This window comes from Myotis davidii, unplaced genomic scaffold (genome assembly GCF_000327345.1).
Source record: "Myotis davidii unplaced genomic scaffold, ASM32734v1 scaffold930, whole genome shotgun sequence".
NCBI classification, from domain to species: Eukaryota; Metazoa; Chordata; class Mammalia; order Chiroptera; family Vespertilionidae; genus Myotis; species Myotis davidii.
This window is the reverse complement of record NW_006282518.1, coordinates 1,453,028-1,474,275: the sequence shown is the minus strand read 5'-3', so window position 1 is coordinate 1,474,275 and position 21,248 is coordinate 1,453,028. Positions and strand designations below refer to the sequence as shown.

General features: G+C 38.9%; 1 protein-coding gene across 1 annotated transcript in view; it reads right to left on the bottom strand.

The window, feature by feature from the left end:
• The window catches only part of PHEX (phosphate regulating endopeptidase homolog, X-linked), a 201,391-nt gene that overhangs the window by 171,224 nt on the left and 8,919 nt on the right, over positions 1-21,248 (bottom strand). Inside the window, exon 3 of the mRNA XM_006752997.2 lies at positions 18,420-18,581. Coding sequence (XP_006753060.1) covers positions 18,420-18,581 — 162 coding nt within the window. The remainder of the gene's footprint in view (positions 1-18,419; positions 18,582-21,248) is intronic.

The window sequence follows — 21,248 nt, the reverse complement described above, 5'->3', positions numbered from 1 at the left end:
CTTTCAGTCCGCAGGCCGACGCTCTATCCACTGAGCCAAACCGGTTTCGGCTATATAGTTTAAGTTTAAAAAATTTGGCTCTCAAAAGAAATTTCAATCGTTGTACTGTTGATATTTGGCTCTGTTGACTAATGAGTTTGCCGACCACTGCCCTAGTCTAAACCAGTGGATTCCAAACTTGAGCATGCAGCATCAGTATCATCAAAAGGGCTTGTTAAAACACACTGTTGGGTCCTGGCCAGTGGTTGTCAGTGGTTAGAGCATTGGCTCGCACACCAAAGGGTCTCGGGTTTGATTCCTGGTCAAGGGAATGAATGGGATGCAGATTCTATTCCTGGCCCCAGTCAGGGTGCATTTGGGAGGCAACCAATCAATGTGTCTCTCTTCTCACATCAATGTTTTTCTCTTTCTTCCTCTCTCCACCCGATCCTTCCTCCCTTCCACTCTCTCTAAAATTCAATGGAAAAAATATCCTCGGGCGAGGATTTTTTTTTTTTTTTAATATATGTCGATCAGCTGCCTCCTGCATACCCCCCACTGGGGATGTGCCTGCAACCAAGGTACATGCCCTTGACCAGAATCGAACCCGGGACTCTTGAGTCCACAGGCCGACGCTCTATCCACTGAGCCAAACCAGTCAGGGCAACTCGGGTGAGGATTTAAAAAAATCAGTCTTGGGTCTTTTCCACCAGAATACCTGATTCAATAGGTCCGGGTAGCACCCAGGAATTTGCATTTCTAACAAACTCCTAGGTAATGTCAATGCTACAGATCAAGGGAACACACTTTGAGAACCCCTACTTTAAAGCAACAGTACTCATGAGCCCTCCTTTCCCCAACTTTATTAAGATATAGTTGATAATTATCACCAGTTCTTTTTCATGCCTGTGATCCCAGGACACATCACCAGCCCAGATTCCCTCCTCCCCCATTCTCTACCCAACCTAAGGTCAAATTAAGGAGCTTTTGTCCTTTCTTTGCTGCTTTCACTCTGCAGCTCCATTTTAGTTCAATGTCAACAATCTTTAAGGAGATCACTACTTTTTTTTTATTCTGGAACACTTTCCTTACATTGGCCCATTTAGGTCTAATTTAGTTCCTCAATCCCACAAAACCCAGCTTTAAAAAGTTCCCTTTTTTTATTAAATTTATTGGGGTAACATGATTAATAACATTATGTAAGTTTCAGGTGTATAATTCTATAATACATCTTCTGTATATTGCATTGTGTGTCCACAACCCCAAGTCAATTATCCTTCCATCACTATTTATCCCCCCTTTACCTTCTTCTACCTTCCCCTATTCCCTCTTCCCTCTGGTAATCCCATATTGTTGTCTGTGTCTATGAGTTTGGTTGGTTTGATTGTTACTTTCAAAAATGATGAAATACTGCCATTTGCAACAACATGGATGGATCTTAACAGTATTGTGCTAAGTGAAATAAAATAAGTCAGATGGAAAATGATAAGAACCATATGATTTCACTCATAGGTAGGATATAAAAAGTTCTTTACCTTCCTCAAAGATAAATGCAATAGGGGTTTGAGATGATGGTCAATTTACTTGTTCAAGGGGGGGGGGTAGCACTATGCCAGGAAGATTCCTAAAGTGGAGGAAAAAAAACAACACAGAGCAGCTATTTTCAATCCCAGCCTATACCACACCCTATGAGGAGGAAGAGTGGGATAAATACTGCATCCCTGAAATCCCAAAAAATCTGAGCTGCAGACTTCACAATTCCTCCCCTCATCTATGACAGCGGCATCAAAATACTGTAAACATAGGTTTAAAAAGCCACTTCCCAACTAACCCCTGTTTTCACTCCCACCTTTTCACTCCCAAGAGGAGGTGAGAGCAGCAAAGGTTCTATTCTTGGCTGTTCAAACCACAGTGTGTGGTGGAGGGATGTTGTTCCTCTAAAATTGGGTTTCTGACAGTGAGGGATTGGGAACTGGGCTCTCTTTCCTTCTCTACCCAGAATCCTCTTCTCCAAAAGAGGGGAAGCAAAAGCACCTTCGACACAACTGGAGGACCCAAAGGGCAAAAGAGCCAGTGAGCCGAGAGCTAACTTCTACACCCACTGGCTGCTGCTGTGGCTTCCGTAAAGGCTTCTGCTGGGTGTCTGGGGGTGTTTGGCAAAGCACCTAAGTTTAAAAAAAACCCAGGAGCTACAGAGATGAGTCAATGACCCTTCATTGCTGAACTGGGGCGAAAAGAGAGAAAAGGATACCCAATAATGCTTGGGGATTTCTGTAACAAGGAAAACAAACTCTACCTTTGTCTGGATCTCAAGCTAGAGAACAGAACAGCATGATGGGGCCTTCTGACTTGGTCTCAATACATCAACTCCCTCCTCCAAGCCATTCTCCACATGCAGCCAGTGTGCTCTGGAAAAGCACATCACTCACAGAGGCCCTTGACATGACATTTACAAATGGCTTCCCATTGCCTAAGGACAGAGGCTAAAATCTTTACATGACCTACAAGGCCTGCATACTCTGGCCCCTCCTTTCTCTTTAGTTTTATCTTTTGTCCCTTTTCTCTTCTAACTCTGAGCTCCAGTCTCACTGGCCTTCTTGGGTTTCCTCAAAGGCACCAGCTAGACATAGACTCTGCTCATGTAGCTCTTTCCGCCTGGGTTAAAATGGGAGACATTTGAATTGTTAGACCCATAATCTGTGGGGGACAAATGATATGGCTGGACTGGTTTGGGCAAGTCACATAATTTCCTTGACCTTCACTTCCTCGGATGTAGGGCAAAGATAGAAATAAACAACGATGGCCGACATCACAGAATTAAAGTGAAGAACCATTGAGAAAACAAATGATATGCTAAAGGAATAAAATTAGTAACAAAAATCATTTAGGTCTTGAGGAAGTGGATTTATGAATTCAGAATAGACAGCAGGTAATAGAAACAGTTCAATTTAGAATAATATAAATGGTCACTACAGGAAGTCTCTGGTTAAGGACACAGGTAAACTTGTGAAAACACTAGCACATATTTGTGTGTGTGTGTGCGCGCGTGCGCACGCGCACTTCTCTCTCTCATAAACATACGTTCCTGCATTTATCTTAATTGTTGATAAAAATTCCCGTCTCATTTTATAAACTAAAAGGTCCATGCATGTTTTAGAAAGTATCTTTCATAGTGCAAATATCAACACCAATAAGGCTTTCCAAACAAACATATCTTGCCTGTGACAAGCTATTATCTAACCAGCATATAATTAATTTTCCTGTTATGGGTAGTGCCTTTTTTAACATGGAATGTTCTCTTGACACTTTAAAGTAAATAGTCCTTCATTACTAATTCATTAAGCATTCACACAGATGCTATTAATCACAAAGAACTAATGTGGTATTAATGGGTAGGTTATTAATCTGCAATTACATGCAGATTTCCTAACAAATTCAAGTTGCCCAAGTTTTTTGAGGGAAAATGAAATGAACAAATCTTTCAGAAAGCAAATCAAGGGGAGAAATATCTCTCCCTGTACCATAATACAAAATTATTTTCTTTTTATCCTACGAAATCTTTGTATTTACCCAGTACAATGACATTTACAATATATAGGTCTTCATCAAAATAATAACAGAAACCGAGGAAAAACTAAACTCATGCACTTGGGGAAGGTGCAGAATTACTTCAGTGATATACTGTGTCCTTAGATGTAGCAAGGCCTGGGCTACTCAGTGTGTGGTCACCAGAACAGCAGGGTGGGCACCACCTGAAAACGTACTAGAAATGCAGACACTCAGGTTCCTTCTCAGACCTACTGAATCAGAATCTGCATTTTAATAAGATTCCCAGGTGATCTGTATATACATTAAAGGTTGGGAAGAACGGTATTAGAGTACAGCTTTGTAGCTGCAAATTGGAGAAGAAGGAAGGGGGGTGGGGGAGTAGCTTATATCCCATTGAACATTAAAGCCTAGGTATGCTGAGGAGGAAACATCACACACATCTCATTAAAACTGTTTAAAGCACAAAAAACAAGATGGATGTGACAAGCAGATGGGGAGCCTGGATTATCGGAAATACAATTTACATACCATATTTCCTCAATTCTATGAAGCACATTTGTTTCACATCTGCACATCTCTGAAATTGGAATCCATCTTAAAACTGTCATCCAGGCACAGTCATGATGTAGTGGCCATTGCCTGCCCATGCATGACCTTAACTAGCAGTTTTACAGTTAGCACTTCAAATGAGTCGGTTGCATGGCTAGTAAATTGTCACTTAAAATATCTGCAGAAAGATTTCACCACAATTTGGCAACGAAATGCAAACTTATTGCATATCCAAAAAGTCAGTCTTGGAGGAAAATCCCTGAAACAATTGGGAGCACTTTTTAAAGAAGTGCTGAATCACTGCTGTTGTTGATGAAAAGAAAACAATATTTTTGTGAGAAAAGTGCACTGATGATGTGAAATCAAAAAAGACTATGAAGAAGTTTTAGGAATACCTTAACCAATCTCTTTGGCTTGCATTTTCCATTTTAATTATATTACTATATAACCCTTTCGATGAAAATAAAATTAAAATCTCAAGTGATAAGAAAGCATTGTGTAATAACTTAGTCTTTCCTAGATACATGAAATAATGGTACATCTTACAGTTGACAGTATTTTTGATTTGATAAAATGTGGTATTAATTTAGTTAAGGCTATGGATGACACAGCATTGCGTGTTCTCTGGCTTAATTTTAAATCAAATAAAAGTTAACCAAGAAAACTGCATGTAACTATAGTGCTACCACTACAGAAGACCACGTATTTTTCTTTCTGGAAAATAATGTGTCCAGAATACTAAAGCTATGTTTGGATTTGAATCAAAGAAAGCATTATAAAAATTAGTCCAAATGACTCCAAAAGCATTTTAAGGACAACGGAACCTCCGGGTGAGATGAGACTTTGAATTCCTGAATATCAGGTCTCAGGGCAGAAACACAAGTTTGGCCAAGTGGGAAGGTGGTGTGAGGCCTTTGGAGAGAGTAGCTTCGTGGGCGCCCTGCCACACCGTGGGCTATGCAGCCTTCAGACCTCAGCTGGAGCCACAATTGCCTCCTTTCCTCACCCAGCATTTCCCACGCATTCCCCACTTGACAAGTTTCACTCTGGCAACGACCTGCAGCTTTCAAACCCCAACTTCCTCTTCTCCACAGCTCAAAGGTTCCAGACTGACATCAGCACCTTTGCCCTCAATTAAAATAATATAATTTTATGTCTTAATTTACTTGTACTTGTGTGTATCCGGACCAGTGTGTAGATCCAGAGGGGGCAGAGGGAATAAATCTTTTCTTTTTTTACATTATCCTGGGACTCGGCAAAAATGTTGGCAAATGTAAATTAAGAGGAAGTCATAAATTAGCTAGGGCATTGTCTGGCATCATTTAATGTCAACTAGAAAAGCATATTACCAGAGTGGTTATTTTGAATGATTCTCATTTCAGAAAACTCACAGAATCTTTTCAAATGAATGGTGGCTAGAGTTCTCCACCAAATTAGTTTTGGCATCATCCTTGAATAGGTTCGCAAACTTGGCTGCCTATTAGAATTGCCTGGGGAAGGTTGTTATCAAAAATCCAGAAGCCCAGGCCACAGCCAGACCAATTACATCAGAACCTCTGCAGATAAGACCCAGGCATCTGTGTTTTTAAAACTCCCCAGTGATTCCAATAGGCAACCAAGGTTTAGAAGCACTGTTCTAGAACTACCCTGTCTAATACAGAAGCCAGTAGTCACATAGGGCTATTGGGCACTTGAAATGTGGTTGGTCCACCAAGTGGTTGTTCCACACAGAGATGTGTTGCAAGTATAAGATGAGTATCGGATTTCAAAGACTTAGTAGGAAAGAAAGAATGTAAAATGCCTTGTGAATAATTTTTTTATATTGAGAGTGTGAATGAAAGTATTTTGGATATGTCAGGTTAGCTAAAATAAATAATTTGAGTTGTTTCCTTTTTATTTTTTTTAATGTGGCTATTCGGAAATATGTGAAATGACATGTCTCTTGCATTTGTGACTCACATTTCTCTTGGACAACACTGCTCTGGAAGCTGCCTTTATAGTTCACTAGCTGTGTGGAACTAAGGGAATTACTTAAGTTCTTTAAGCCTCAGCTTCCACAACTATAAAATGGGATAAACCACCTTCTTAGTTGTCAGGGTTTTAACCAGGCACTAAGGGTCAACTGTGTGAATTCTAATCCTAGCTCCATTACCTATTAGCTATGTGATTCCGGGCTGGTTATTGTACTGCTTGGTTGCCTTTATTTCCCCCTTTGCAAAATGTGGATAAATCTTACATACTTTAGGCTTATTGAGAGTGCCATTTAGAGAGTTCAACAAATAGTAATTAAGGCTATTATTCAATAAGGGCATCTCTATAAAGGGCCTCGCCTGTTAGGCCCTATTCAGTGTGATACATTCACTTACGAATTTTCTTTGGAATCTACTAAAGGCTCACTTCACAATAATGAGTAGAAATTCCCCCATTAGCAGTAAATTGGGAGAGAAATGAGAATTTTGCCACATTGTAAAGATGCTCAACCCATATACAACTTCAAGATGCAATTGAAAAGTTGTCAGAATTGAGGGTGAGAGGATAGCTAAAGACATCTATCTCATCAGCGAGTTTGAAAGTGCAAGGATGAAATTTTCAATTCAGTCTTGCCATGCATTTTCATGTGCAACCATCTTTTTAATTGTTCTAATGCCTGAGTTTTGCCACTGACCAATCAGAAGTATAGTCAAGGTAAATATTTGAGCCAGTTCTCTAAGATGCAGGTTTCAAGGCCCAAGAAATCTGAGTCCTCTTGTTTCTGGTATGAAATCTAGATGATGCTTGGAAACTCCTGCAAAAATCCCATATTCTCAGCTCCATTATTATTCTAGCTTCTGACAACCAACAGCAAGAATACATGGGGCCCTAGCCAGTTTGGCTCAGTGGATAGAGAGTCGGCCTGCGGACCGAAGGGTCACAGGCTCAATTCCTGTCAAGGGCAGATACCTCAGTTGCAGGCTCCTCCCCCGCCAGGGCCCTGGTTGGGGCTCGTGCAGGAGGCAAACAATCGATGTATTTCTCTCACATCGATATTTCTCTGTCTTTCCCTCTCTCTTCCACTCTCTCTTAAAAAATTCAATGGAAAAATATCCTTGGGTGTGGATTTAAAAAAAGAATACATGAGGACTTGGAGGAGCTTCAGAAGTCATTACACCAACGCTCAGGTGCATTTGCCTCTGAACTGTTACCACCAAAGCCAGCTAGGATTTTTCTTCCCTTTCCAAACAGTCTACCTTTTTTAGGGAGTGGCTTTCTAAAAACAAGTCACCCTTCTTCTAGATTTATTGGAGTGATAACTTTGTAAGGTATATAACTGTCTAATTGTTATGCTGTATACCTGAAACTAATATAATGTTGTATGGCAACTGTAATTGAAAAATAAATTTTTAAAAATATGCAAACCCTCTGAACATCTGCAAAGTAAAGTACACTTATACACACCGACCATGCAAAATGAGGCCTGGGTGTAGTTAGGCTGAGAAGTGTCACTGTAGGAGTATATATGTCTTTCTCAGGATGGACATATCCTGTGTCATTAGTCATGTAAAAGAACTTATATTTAGTCAAAAGAACCTAAAATCGGTTGGCAATCTTCTTTTTTTAAAATATATATACATATATATATAATTTTTTATTGATTACAAAGAAGAAGGGAGAGGGAGAGAGAGAGATAGAAACATCAATGATGAGAGAGAATCACTGATAGGCTGCTTCCTGCATGCCCTACATTGTGGATCAAGCCCGCAACCCAGGCATGTGCCCTGATGGAAACTGAACCATGACCTCCTGGTTCATAGGACACTCAACCACTGAGCCAGGGCCAGTTGGCAATCTTCTAAAGTAAAATATGTCTTTCTTCCCACAACATTCAAGCTAACTAATAGGAAACTTTTCATAATGTGTTGCAATATTTATGCTACAAAAATGCCCCCTCATCTATTTTTCCAATCCTTTTCTTCAGTCAGTATTTCCATGTGTAACATATCTAGACTGTCACTCCACTTTCAGCAAGCTCAGCATTCTCTGTTGCAAGGCAAAAATCTCACAAATGGATGTTGACATTCTTCACCCGCCCATCTCACTCCTGTCATTTCTCACCAACAGCCCTGCTCATTCCTTCCTTCCAACAAAGCCAAGATATATTGATTTGATCTTCTCCTTGGAATTTGACTCACAGAACTTCCAATTTTATAATCCCACTCATGCCCTTACCCTTTCAAGCTCAACCAAGAGTCCCTATCTTAAAGATGAGCAAGCTCTTTCACATACCACATAACATGTACTTATGCATAAAGACTCTACTTGGCACATTACTATTTTCAATCATTTGCACTCTTTGCAAATATTTGTAATTACACCACAACAAAACTGTACCATCTCTAGTTGGGCATAGGCATGTGGCAACACTCAGTAATTTCATCTATAAATATATTTATTCCGTGGTAGAGGTAATCCCATAAAGTTTGCACTTAATCAGTTCAAGCCTTGGCACAAATCTCCAAACACAAATCTCTGGTTCCATTTAATATCCTTATAAACACAAATTAACTGTCAGTAATGTGCTCATTATCTAGGGATTCTAGACAGTGGACTGTTCGAAGATTGGGTATGAGTGGACCCATGGGGCCATATAATAGCCAACTCCACTCAAAATACCTAAAACAGGATGCAGCAAAAGGCTGGAATTAAATAAAACTATACCTTCATAAGGTTTGCCCCAGCAATCCTTACGTAGGAGGGGGGTTCTTAATCTTCTTTGTGCCATACATCCTGTGGGCAGGCATTTAAAACCTACAGACCATTCCCAGAATAATGTTTATGAGTGCATAAGAAAAGGAACACAGCTGTAACCGGTTTGGCTCAGTGGATAGAGCATCGGCCTGCAGACTCAAGGGTCCCCGGTTTGATTCCGTCGTGGGCATGTACCTTGGTTGCGGGCACATACCCAGTAGGGAGTGTGCAGGAGGCAGCTGATCAATGTTTCTCTCTCATCGATGTTTCTGACTCTCTCTATCCCTCCCACTTCCTCTTTGTAAAAAATCAATAAAATATATTTTTTTAAAAAGAAAAGGAACACAGATTTATAAAGGAAACCAGTTATTTGGAAACAGTTAACAAAACAGTTGTTTTACTATTTGACATCATGTTTGTGATATTTCATTAACTCATTAAATAAAATCCAGCATTGGGTCTAGCCACTTTATGATTTTTGAAGTGGTGATGTATGTAAATAATATCTTAAGATACCTGTAACATCTGTATTTAAGAAAAATAACAATGACTTGCAATAAAAAAGTGACAGCTAATAATATCAGAGTTTGTTGCTTCAGTTCATAATTAAAATGCTAAAGTTCCATCAAAGGTTAGTAAAAATAATGGTGCATTTTTCCCCATGTAAGTTCCTGAATTCTATCAAGCGCCCTCTTGAGGGGCTGTGGGCCTTGGTTAAGGATCCCCTAGGGATGAGAAAAGAAAGGGGCATAGATGTAATTGTTTTAATGGCATCTAAAGAGGATCTAGAGCAGCCTACGATGACACTCTTTTTTATTTTCCCTGACTCCCCTTTCCTCTTCTTTCTTTTGCTGTAGGAGTGATTTAAAACTCACATTCCCCAAGGAGTGTGTTGTCTGACCAATTTGACTATCAAGACCTTGCAGGATTCAAGGTAATGGCCACGGTCTGTCAATAAAAGTTAGGAATACACACAAATATCATAACCTATTGTTTTCCCTCGTAGGCCTGCCATTTTCAGGACCAGCTGCCTTATTTACAAGTATGTAATACTTTTGGGAAAAAAAAAAACTAGATCACAATATTTTACTCTAGTAATGCTCTAAAGTTTTTTTATAAATTCAAGTTATAAAACTTGTATTTGGCTTTGAAACTAACATTTCTTAAGCATCTATTATGTGCCAAGTGCTTTTAAAACATTAATTTAAGCCTCATGAAGTTAACAGTAATAACAGATGCTAAGTATTGAGCCCTGTGCAGAAGATATTCAGCCCATCTCAGTCAATTCGTCCAACAGTATAACCAGAGAAGAAACTGAGGTGCACAGGGAAATGGTCTGCCCACTGTCACGTAGCCAGTAAGTGGCAGAGCCCCAATTTTTTTTCAGAGACTGAACTTGAACACCATCCATTGAGCTCTGATTTCCCTTGTAACTTATACAAGACCACAGCACCAGGGAGTCTTGGAGCCCCGGGAGGACTCTGGACTGGCTCACTGTCCTCCCTTCCTGAGGCCTAGAACACAAACGGAGAACAACTAACAATTACCCTTCCCCTCCTGTCAGGGCCAAACTCTGGTTATATCTCAGGACTTTTCTGGGAGAGCATGCAGAATCCCAGGCACAGGAGGAGGGGGAGGAAGAGGAGATGAGAAAACCACTTCTCCCTCTCCAGCCAACCAGCCACTCCACCTCAGCACCCAGCCACACAGAGTGCATGATCATTCTCTCCTTTCTTCAACAACTATTTACTCGGCGCCAACTATGTGCCAGTCACTAGGCTGTGTGCTGGATCACAATGAAGCCAAAATGGACAAGATTCTGGCTTTCAGGAAATTTACCCTCTGCTGGGTGGCCAGGTGGGGAGTAGGGAAGGATGACACGCATAAGAGAGAACATGGAACAAGTAAGAAAGTACAGAAACAAGATAATTTCAGATGGTTATACATGCCACAAAGGACAAACTTACAGGTAATAGGAGTCAGAAAGACTGGGTAGGAATAGGGAGTTATTTTTAATAAAGATGTTCTCTAACCCTTCTCTATCACTGAAATAAATTTGAATTCATTCCAAGATAACTCACCTTTCTAATGACCTCTTCAGGGCTCTAGAGCAGCACTGTCTCATAGAAATATTATCTGAGCCACACATGAAATTTTTAATTTTCTTGTAGCTGCATTTATATAAGCAAAAAGGGTGAGGTTATATATAATATATTTTATTTAACCCAAAAGATCTTAAAATAGTATCATTTTAATATGTAATTATAAAATAATCAGATATGCCACATATTTTTAAACAAAGTCTTTGAAATTTGATATGTATTTTACACTCACAGCACATCTCAATTCCAGCCAGCTATATTTCAAGTGCTCAAAGCCACATGTGGCTAGTGGTTACCATAAGTGAACAGTGCAGTGCTAGTCTTGATTACCATACCTATTGAAACATTTTGTGATATGCAGATTTTTCATTTCCACAAGGACAATCTTGGAAGCTTTATTAATCTCTGTACTTCTGTATCCTCCTATGTCTAACATGATACCTCTTGCTAGATGTGAATGAGAAAGTGTAAATTCTGGTTGCTAATGGCAAGAACTTTACACCAAACAGACTTAGGAGCATAAGATGGTGGACATCAGAGTAGAGAAAGAAAGGAAAGTGATCCTTAATGACATAGTTCAGCTGCTGGATCAACCCTTACCTAAAGTCCACTAGGCATTTTGGTTACATAAGCCAGCAAATTTTTCTTATTGTTTAAGCCAGCTTGAGTAGGTGTTTTTGTCATTTGTGACTGAAAGCAACTGCTGCCAGGAAAAAAGTAAATGCTCAGTAAATAATTTTTAGTCCATAAATTAATTAATATGGTCCACAATGCTGTGCATTTCTATTTAAAGTGAATGAATCTCTCCCAAATTAAAGAGCATACTCAGAATGGATGCAATGAATAGATCTGGTTCTTATCAAGCACAACCAACTTATTTGTAATATTAACCATTATGACAGAAGAACTACATGAAATCCATCTGGCTAAGATCATGTCTTAAAATCAAATGTTTGGAGCATTTAAGAGTCAAAAAGTAAGACAAGGAAATATATCGAGGATGGAAAAAACACACAAGAAGAAAACCTAAAATGCCAACTGCGAAAACTACCAGAACACAAGCTTTTACACATGGTAGCCATTCTGCTGGCCTCTTTACTTCCTTCAGCCAGTAGAAATAGAACATGTCTTAAAGCTACATGAACATTCTTCAGTCTTCAGGAAGAAATTCATTTCTATATTTGAAGTGAATATCTCCTAACAGGAAATTTCTACACTTTTAAAATTTGACAACTTCTTTCCTCTTCCTCAAACTCCATGCATCCCCACCCCACCCAAACTCAGATGGTGTATGAAAGATTAGGAAAAATGTGAACAACAACAACAAAAATCTTTCCAAGTAAAATCATTTCATTTGACATTCTCAAAGTCCTCTATACAGGCCCAAACCTTCATGTAGGACCCCTCTGTGCATATAAGAGTGATGGTGACATGTGGATAATCAAGCAATCTTTGCTTCCTGTGTGGCCACATGGAAAAGAGCCACCATGATCAGAAAAAGGGCACACCCAGTCTGCATAGCAGATTCACTGAGGCTTACAGGGCCTGAGTTTTCACCAGGAATAAAAAGCCCACCACCATAGCCCCACCACATCCCCATTTTGATTTTTCCAGTCTTATATCATTTATTTCAAAAAACTTAATGATATCAAGGCTTAGATTGGTAATTCATTACATTATGTTCACGGTATGAGGAAACGCCACTGTTAACTGTATCTTCAATAATCTGATCTTCCTAATTATCAAATCACTTTACTGGAGCTGAACTGAAGTTTTATCTGTAAAAGTTGGTTTGGCTAGGATTATTTGTAGGGAGAAAAAAAGATTATAGAGGGTTATTTAATTATGAGAATCATTTGGATCTCAACCAGCAAGTATTTACAAATAAACAACTGATCTATGAATCACAATCATCTTTCTCTGCTCATTAATGCATTGCCCCTACTTCGCTTTATTGTTCCACTGACGCTGTCTGTGCTTGAACATAATAATATACTGCATTTCTTTACAAAATATTGGCAAAGATTGTTATTCCATAATAGAGATGAGCTGGCCCTACCTTGAGTCATCTGTCTTCTGTTTGACACAAGTGTTCTATCTCACTCATTGCCTCATGTTTCATAAGTGCTCATTTGCAACATTTTCATCTGCTCGTTCATAAGCAATGCGTGCTGTGTCATCTCCATGGTCACATAAAGACAAATTTGGGAGGTTTTGTAGGAAGGAAATTTTAAGACATTTAAACACATGACTATATTCAGCCTTTTTTAAATAAAATCCTGATTCTTGAAGAGAACAAGAAATTATTTTATTTTCCAAGTAGAAATCTGAGTCTTATACGCCATTTAAAGAAAAAATTCACAAAGCCAGGTTGCTGACTTCAATAGAGGGCAATTTTTCATCAGCCAGGTCTGTCAAATCCATTTTATTTCACAAATTGGATAGCCATATCTGTGTGTTCTCTATCAGACATAAGAAAATGGTTTTCTTTTGATTGGTAGTATTGCATTTTATTTTTGGGTGTTCTCTTTATCGAGGGTGAGAAAAAAATATCTAGACAGTATTCAATATTTTTGAAAGCACATGATATTTACAAAGGATAAGACCAGAATAATACTTAAGGGTTTCATAGACATTACTTTGAGAGACTCAGAACTATCTTTGAGATAAAACTGAGGAGCAAAGGACAAATATTTAAGGGCCTGCTATATGAAAGGAACTGGACTGGATAATTTATATGGGTCATCTCCTTTAGTCCTCACAAACCCCATGAATTGGGTATTGTTATCTCCACTTGAAAGATAAGAAAACTTGAGCTAGCTGAGATAAGTAATTAACCAAAAGTGACACAGAAGAGAAATGAAAGGGAACCAGGATTCAAATCCAGTTCTGTGGCTTCAAAACTCATGCTCTGAGTAGCTTACAGTAAGGGAAAAAAAAATTGTAAACAATCTAAGTGGCATCATAGGAATTGCTTAATCAGGGGTGAGGAATGTCCGGCCTGTGGGCCATATACGGCCTGCAAAATCATTTAGTCTGGTCCTGCCAAGGCATTAGGGATGAGCTAATTAAATATTTGACCAAATATAGCAGGCTAATTTTTAAGTTGATGATTTTGCATGGCCCACAAATGATGTTATAAGTACCCAAATGGCACCTGGTAGAAAAATGGTTCCCCACCCCTGGCTTAAATAAACTGTAATCTTATATAATAAAAGGCTAATATGCAAATTGACCAAACGGCAGAACGACCAGTCACTATGACGTGCACTGACCACCAGGGGGCAGACGCTCAACACAGGAGCTGCCCCCTGGTGGTCAGTGTGCTCCCACAGGGGGAGCGCTACTCAGCCAGAAGCCAGGCTCACAGCTGGCGAGTGCAGCAGCAGTGGTGGGAGCCTCTCCCACCTCCTCAGCAGTGCTAAGGATGTCGGACTAATGAACATCCCCCAAGGGCTCCTGGACTACAAAAGGGCACACACAGGCCGGGCTGAGGGACCCTCCCTCCAAGTGCACAGAATTTCATGCACCAGGCCTCTAGTGTATCCATAAAAAGCATTCATGGCAAATGATGTTATAGATCTATTTTTATTTACATGAAAAGGTGTTAACATATAAATATCAAGTAAAAAGAGCAGATTATAAAAAGAGAACATATTATATGATTCCTTTTAAGTTACACATATAATTTTATATGTATATTTGCAGTTAAAAATTATAGCTAGGTGATGGGATTTGAAGTATGTTTCTTCTTGTTATTCATTTATAGTTGGTGTACAATGAGCTTCTATTGCCTGGATGCTTGGATGAATGAGCAGATACAGTGAGAGATATGTAGATACATAGATATAGAATATATAAAGATATATAGATAGAATTTAAAGATCTAGTGTTTAAAAAAATAAGATTGTAGCCACATCTGACATTTGAAAAGCTCTATTATGCACTTTAAGAATACTCATGTGCAACATACTTGTAAGAGTTCAGAAAAATATATCTATAAGTCTATCTGTATATCAATGTCTATACATTTATAGATATATTTTCTCACTATATATAAATGCATTGATATAAACAGAATAAACAATATCTACACATTTATAGAGACAATGACAGAATATTATAAAACAAATATAGCAAAATGGTAGCAATCAGGGAATCTGGGTGAAGAGTATATTGGAGTTCCTTGTGCTATTCTTTCAACTTTTCCGTAAATGTGAATTACCTCAAAGTTTAAAAGTTTAAAAAAGTAATACACATTTTATATTTCAAACACATAGTCTGGTACAAGATTATACCAATTTAAAAAGAGACACTACTCCACCATTTGGTCTCCTATTGGCACTTGAAACAAGAGCCTGTGATCAATTTTTTAATTCACCCTTTACAGTGCTTGTCACAGAATAACTTGCGATTTATTTGGTTGTCTTCCCCAGAGCACAGAAATATATGAGAAGCCTCCCATTTTGTTTCACAAAGCCAGCACAATTTTAATAACAGAATTGGACAAACCTAGCACATAAAAATCCATGGACCGGCGTGAATCATAAATATAGACACAAACGTAAAAAACAAATAATAGCTTATTCAAGTCTAATAATTCCTTAAAAGAAAATAATAAATCATTCACAGATAGGGTTGATTTCAGGTTTATAAGGTAAAGTCAGCATGAGAAAATCTAGAGAATTTAAGAGATATTTCATCTGACTTTCTTGATAAATAGGAAAGAGAGGTATTTCTTTCACAACTCCTTTTTGTAAACTAGAAATAACAGAACAGAATAAAGAAGACTGCCTATTACAAGAAAAAATATATTTGAGGGGGAATACTAGAGACATTACTACCCAAGCTAGAAATATGAAAAATATACCTATTATCATTGCTATTATTCAACTCTGTTCTGGAGACTCTAGGCAACATAGTAAAAGGAAATTATAATTACTTCTTAATTTTATGATAACCTCTCCAAAAGACCCCAGAGAAGCCACAAAAAGCGATTAATTAATAAAGTTTTAATCAGATCCAATACAGTATATCAAACCTTTATGCCAGACATCGCAAGTTGGCAAACTTTTTCCATAAGGTTCAGAGAGTAAATATTTTAGGGTTTGAAGGCCATATGGCCTCTGTAGCAACTATTTAACTGTCATGCAGAAGCAGCCATAGATAATACAGAAATGAATGGATATATCTGTCTTCCAATAAAACTTTATTTACAAAAATAGGCAGTGGGCCGGATCTGGCCCACTGGTCACAGTTTGCTGACCCCTACTTTATACCACACACACAAAAAGTCGATGGAGAAAAGTTATCATGTCAAACAGCAAAACAATATGTAAAGACCTAGAAATTACTTTCTAAACAGAGATTCAACTATATGAATCAAAATTTAAACTATGAATACTCTTTCAACATAGCAAGTGCATTTCTGGGAACTTATACTAAAGATATATTTAGGAAAGGACATAAAGGTGTGTACATATGGATATTTATTATAGTGTTATTTGTAACAGGAAAAAATATCTCTTACATAATCCATGTCTATGAAAAATATATCATTTTTAAAGGTGACAGAACAGTATGCATATCAGTTAATTTTTAAGTATATGGGTGTGTGATGGTTATGCATATGTAATTACACAAGAAAAAAAATCCTGGAAAGATATATACCCAATTGCTTCATCAGCAGCTACTCCTTGGGGTAGGCTTATAGGGGGCTTTCTTCTTTCCTTTTGCATGTTATTTTTGCTCTTTTCTATTTCCCATCTAAGCTTGGAAATGAAATTTTTCATTTTTAAAAGAAGTAAGCAAACAAAAAACTCCAGTACTGCTCTGAACAATTTATTCTTATTTCTATGAATTTTAAAGAAGCCTGTATACACTATCCTCCTCAAATAAAACAATCAATACTGATTTTAATTTTTACATTAAGACATCTCCAAAAAGTTCTTTAAATAACTATAACTGTTTCATGCCCTGAAGATGGAAATCTTTTTATTGTAAGTAATGTAAAAGGAGCATCTATCTGGAAATCTTGTCTTTCTCTTATTCTTCAGTGATATTTCTGCACACGTGATTGGATTTAGAAAGCCACAGAAGGGAAACAGGAAATAGGCAAGATTGGAAAGTGATGGACCAACCTGAGGTAATATCTTACAGGGAAATAAGTATTAGTAAATTCATTCCTTTAAGTCTTATTTATGGTTGCATAGTATGGGAATTTCACCTGTTGGGTTGGGGTAAACCTCTGACATTCTTGAAAATTCTCATTTATAATTTATGACGACTAAGTTTGGGTCTCTTAGTAGAAAATGTAAGTTCATATGATTTATTTTTTTAATTTTTATTGTTGAAAGTATTACATAGGTCCTCCTTTCCGCCCCGCCCCCATAAACCTCTTCCAGCCCGCTCCCATCCTCCCCCGGCCCCACCCAGGCCCTCACCTCCCCGCTGTCTGTGTCCACGCGTTATGCATATATGCATTCAAGTTCATTGGTTGATCTCTTCCTACACACCCTCCCCTGCCTACATATGATCTATAGCTAGTGACATTTAAGCATGTTTTCCCTTATAATTGATAACAGTTATCTATTTTACCATGTTTTGGTTATAGTATATCTATAAATTGGTACATATTTGATTTTCATATATTTAAAATCTTGGAAAAAAAGAGTTGGGGAAGAAAGGAAAATAATGATCCCTGTAAGTGCTCAGAAATTCTTTGTAGGTGTAAATGAATGCAAGTTATATGGCATAACTAACAGTTACCACAAAGAGGAAAAAAAAACACATTATTTTTGCCTTCTCAAAACACCGAACTTATCTGGCTTTGAAATCTACCAATTTCCCTCCTGAAGTGGCGGTCTCCAATAGCTCAGCCTAAAAATTAGATCCATTGCAAACAGAAGATCCTCTGGCAAAAGACATTTTCAACTTTTGAAGGGTGTGTGCACACACACCTATGTGAGTATGTGCATGTACGCACATGTGAGTACGTGTGTGTGATCTTGTCGTTGCAAGAGAGGCCATGGGAGAAAAGACAGTCTCCCCAGAGCCAAGTTAGAAGTTAACAGGAACAATATGACAAACACAAAGGTCATCCAGAGTTCTCAAAAGTGATGTCTAAAAACGATGAGGTGTCAAGTATATTTTGTAAGCCATAAAAATCTAGGACACAATGAGCAAGTGATAAAGTTTGCTCTGAACACAACAGACAAATAAGTACATTGATATAACATGGTTTGCATTAACTATTCCTTTGCTCCCAGTCTCAATCAGATGCTATTTGTCCTTCAGCAGCAGAAATTACTACTGTGAAACATGAACATAATGACTCAAGCTTGTATTGAGATCGGGGAGATTGGAATTCCACAACTTTCCTCCCAAGCTTCCATTTTTAAAAATCTTGAACATGAATTCAGTATAGCTAAAAAGTGAATAGGGAAATTATGGTATTTTTTTTTGGTCAAATACTGATCTCTGTAAAGCGTGTCACCATTCCCAGTAGAAACTTACCCTTCAACTTGAGGTCCACATTATGTCTCAGCCAAGGATAAACCCCATAGCTTGGCATATCTTCAGGAATCGGATTGCTGTTTATCCAGCCATCACAAGCAAACCGGAAGAAATTATGACAAGGGTCCACAGACGGATTTACTTTACTCAAGATGGCAGCAGCTATGTAAAAAAAAAAAAAAAGAAAATCACAGGATTAATGACAATCACTGAATGCTGTGTATTGGCCTCTTCCAAATTAAACAATGATTTCCTATCTACCAGTTCCCAAGCCTTAGCTTTTACATTTCCCTGAATCAACTGCTATCCAGCAGTGAACTCTGGGTTGTAGAAGGATGCTAACTTGGCCCTATAAGACTCCTTGGCTAGAGAGCAAGGCAAAGTGGGCATTCCAGATGAGGGACCCAAGGCAGGGGCCTCTCTTACCCAGGTCTAGGAGCAGAACTGAGTATTTGTATAAGTTAACAGAAAGACAAAATAGACTGATGTATAATTTTTTTCCTCTTTCATAAGCCCACACACAATTACATATGACATATAGTCGATAGGTAGGAAGTTTGTACAAATGTAAATGTTTCCATGAGCTTTAAAAACAATCTTTCATTACAAAATGAGAAGGTTCCAATATTCCCAACATTGAACTCCAACTCTCTTCCAACTGTCATACAATTGCTGACTACCACTCTAGCACAGAGATATCCACCAACAAAATTTTTCAGACAGCTAATATTTTAATAATATTGGAAAGATGACATCCTAAGGAGTTTTCATACTCTCATTAATGCCAGAATACATTTCTGTTCAAAGTAATGAAAACCCAATGAGTTTTCAGCTAAATGTGAATAAATTGCCCCCAAAAGTAAAATCTGTATACATTTAGATACACATGTTAGTTTGGCTACATGTGTGGTTCCTCCAGGCTTAAAAGTAAGGCTACATATTTCTCTAGCCTAGACTTTCTATGAAAATTTCAAACAGCTTTTTGTCTTCAATAAAGTAAATAATATACAAACACCCTCATTTCTTTAGGATATCAAAATTCCTACTATTTTCAAACTCCCCCCAAAAAAGAACAAAGCAAAAAAATTGATTGTCATTAATCCTATCTATGGTTTAGAAGTTTGATAAATTTTAAATTGGCTTAGTATTTTCATCTTTCAGAATTCAGTTTTATCCAATTACATTTTTATTTACTGCTACTATATTATTATTATTTAACATGCAAATATACTAGGACACACAAAATCTTCATTTCAGTTTCTATTTAGTTATACTGGCTGTGCAGCCACAGAATGAATCTTCTATGTGACACCTCAGGGTCACTGAACATACAAGTTTCAGTCCCACACAATATTTACACTCACACAAAGGAACCCCACACACATTATTATTATTATTTGTTGTTGTTGCAAAAAGCTATATTGTTTCCATTTGGTCAAATGCATGGGAGAGGGCTTCAGGGTGGTTAAAAGAATGGCTAGTAGTTTCAGGGAGAGGCTCAGGCAAAAGCCAGACACCAGGGGAATGCAGAGGGGCCCCCCAAAGGCCTCTGTGTTCCAAAGGCTTCTGGTTGTGCTTAAAGGTGGGCCTTTCAAAGAGATACTGCCCAGCCAAGCCTAGGAGTGGAAGCCTGCAGATGTTAGTCAGGTGGTCACTCATCTTGATGAGTTTCACCTGATCATCCAGGAAGCAGTTCTGCAGGAAGTCACAGAGCTGAGGGTCTTGTGACTGTGCGGACAGAACCCAGGGCCTGCAGGTTCCTCTCCAAGGCCAGGGCGGCTTCCATGGCGGCCTGAGTTTCACCCACTCACTGTGGGGAGGCTTCAGCACGACCTGGAGAGAAAGCGGCCACCTCGCTGGTTTTGCATCTTTAAGAGATGCTCAGCGCCCTCGCACTTCTTTTCCACCGACTCCTGGAAGAAGCGGCCCCGCCCTCCAACCACATTGTGTGTGTGGGGGGGGGACAGGAGCCCAGAGAGAGGTGGGTGTGGGAGGCCCGCAGATGCAGGTTGGCCCGGCGGGGGACCCCAGCCCCCACCTCGGTGGAATTTCTGACCGATCTGACGAATTTGGGAGCTCATGGCTGTTCAGCAATAAGGAGTTAAGGTAGAAAAACCCCCCAGTGTGTTGGCTGGTCTTGGAGGTGGTTCAGAAGGTGGTGACTGGATGAGACGCTGGAGAGTGGCCGGAGGCAGGAAGAAGGGGTGTCCCTGGGTCCGTTTTGTCCCAATACTGTAGAAGCAGAGACAGATCCAGGGCCACCGAGGGCACTCTCACACATTTTTATTCACACAAGCACATTGCTTTCTGGGTGCCTCCCAACCCTCAAATGTAGCCCTCCCCATCTCCTCAGTATTCTTGCAGGTACCTAGAAAAACTGCAAGGTCAGCTCCAACCTCAGTCCTGATATAAAGGGAAGGAATACATCACTCACTGAATTTGGAACTGAGCCCGGTGAATGGGGAAACTCTAGCTTCAGCCTCCCAATTCATCATTCACATTTCCCAGCTGGGCACAGAGCTGCATTTTGAGAAGGGAACTGTGACTTAAAATTGCAAGGGACCATACACCAAAACTCCTTTCCCCCCACTCAGCTTCATGGGGAAAACCCAGATTCTTGTTTTAATAATAATAATTATTATACATATATATACACATCTACACTAATAAAAGAGAAAAATTGTAATTGGCGTATGATGCTACCCTTTTCATTGGCTAATCAGGGCTATATGCAAATTAACTGCCAACTAAGATTGGCAGTTAACTGCCAACAAGATGGCGGTTAATTTGCATATGTAGGCACAATGCAGGGAGGCGAAAGGGAAAGCA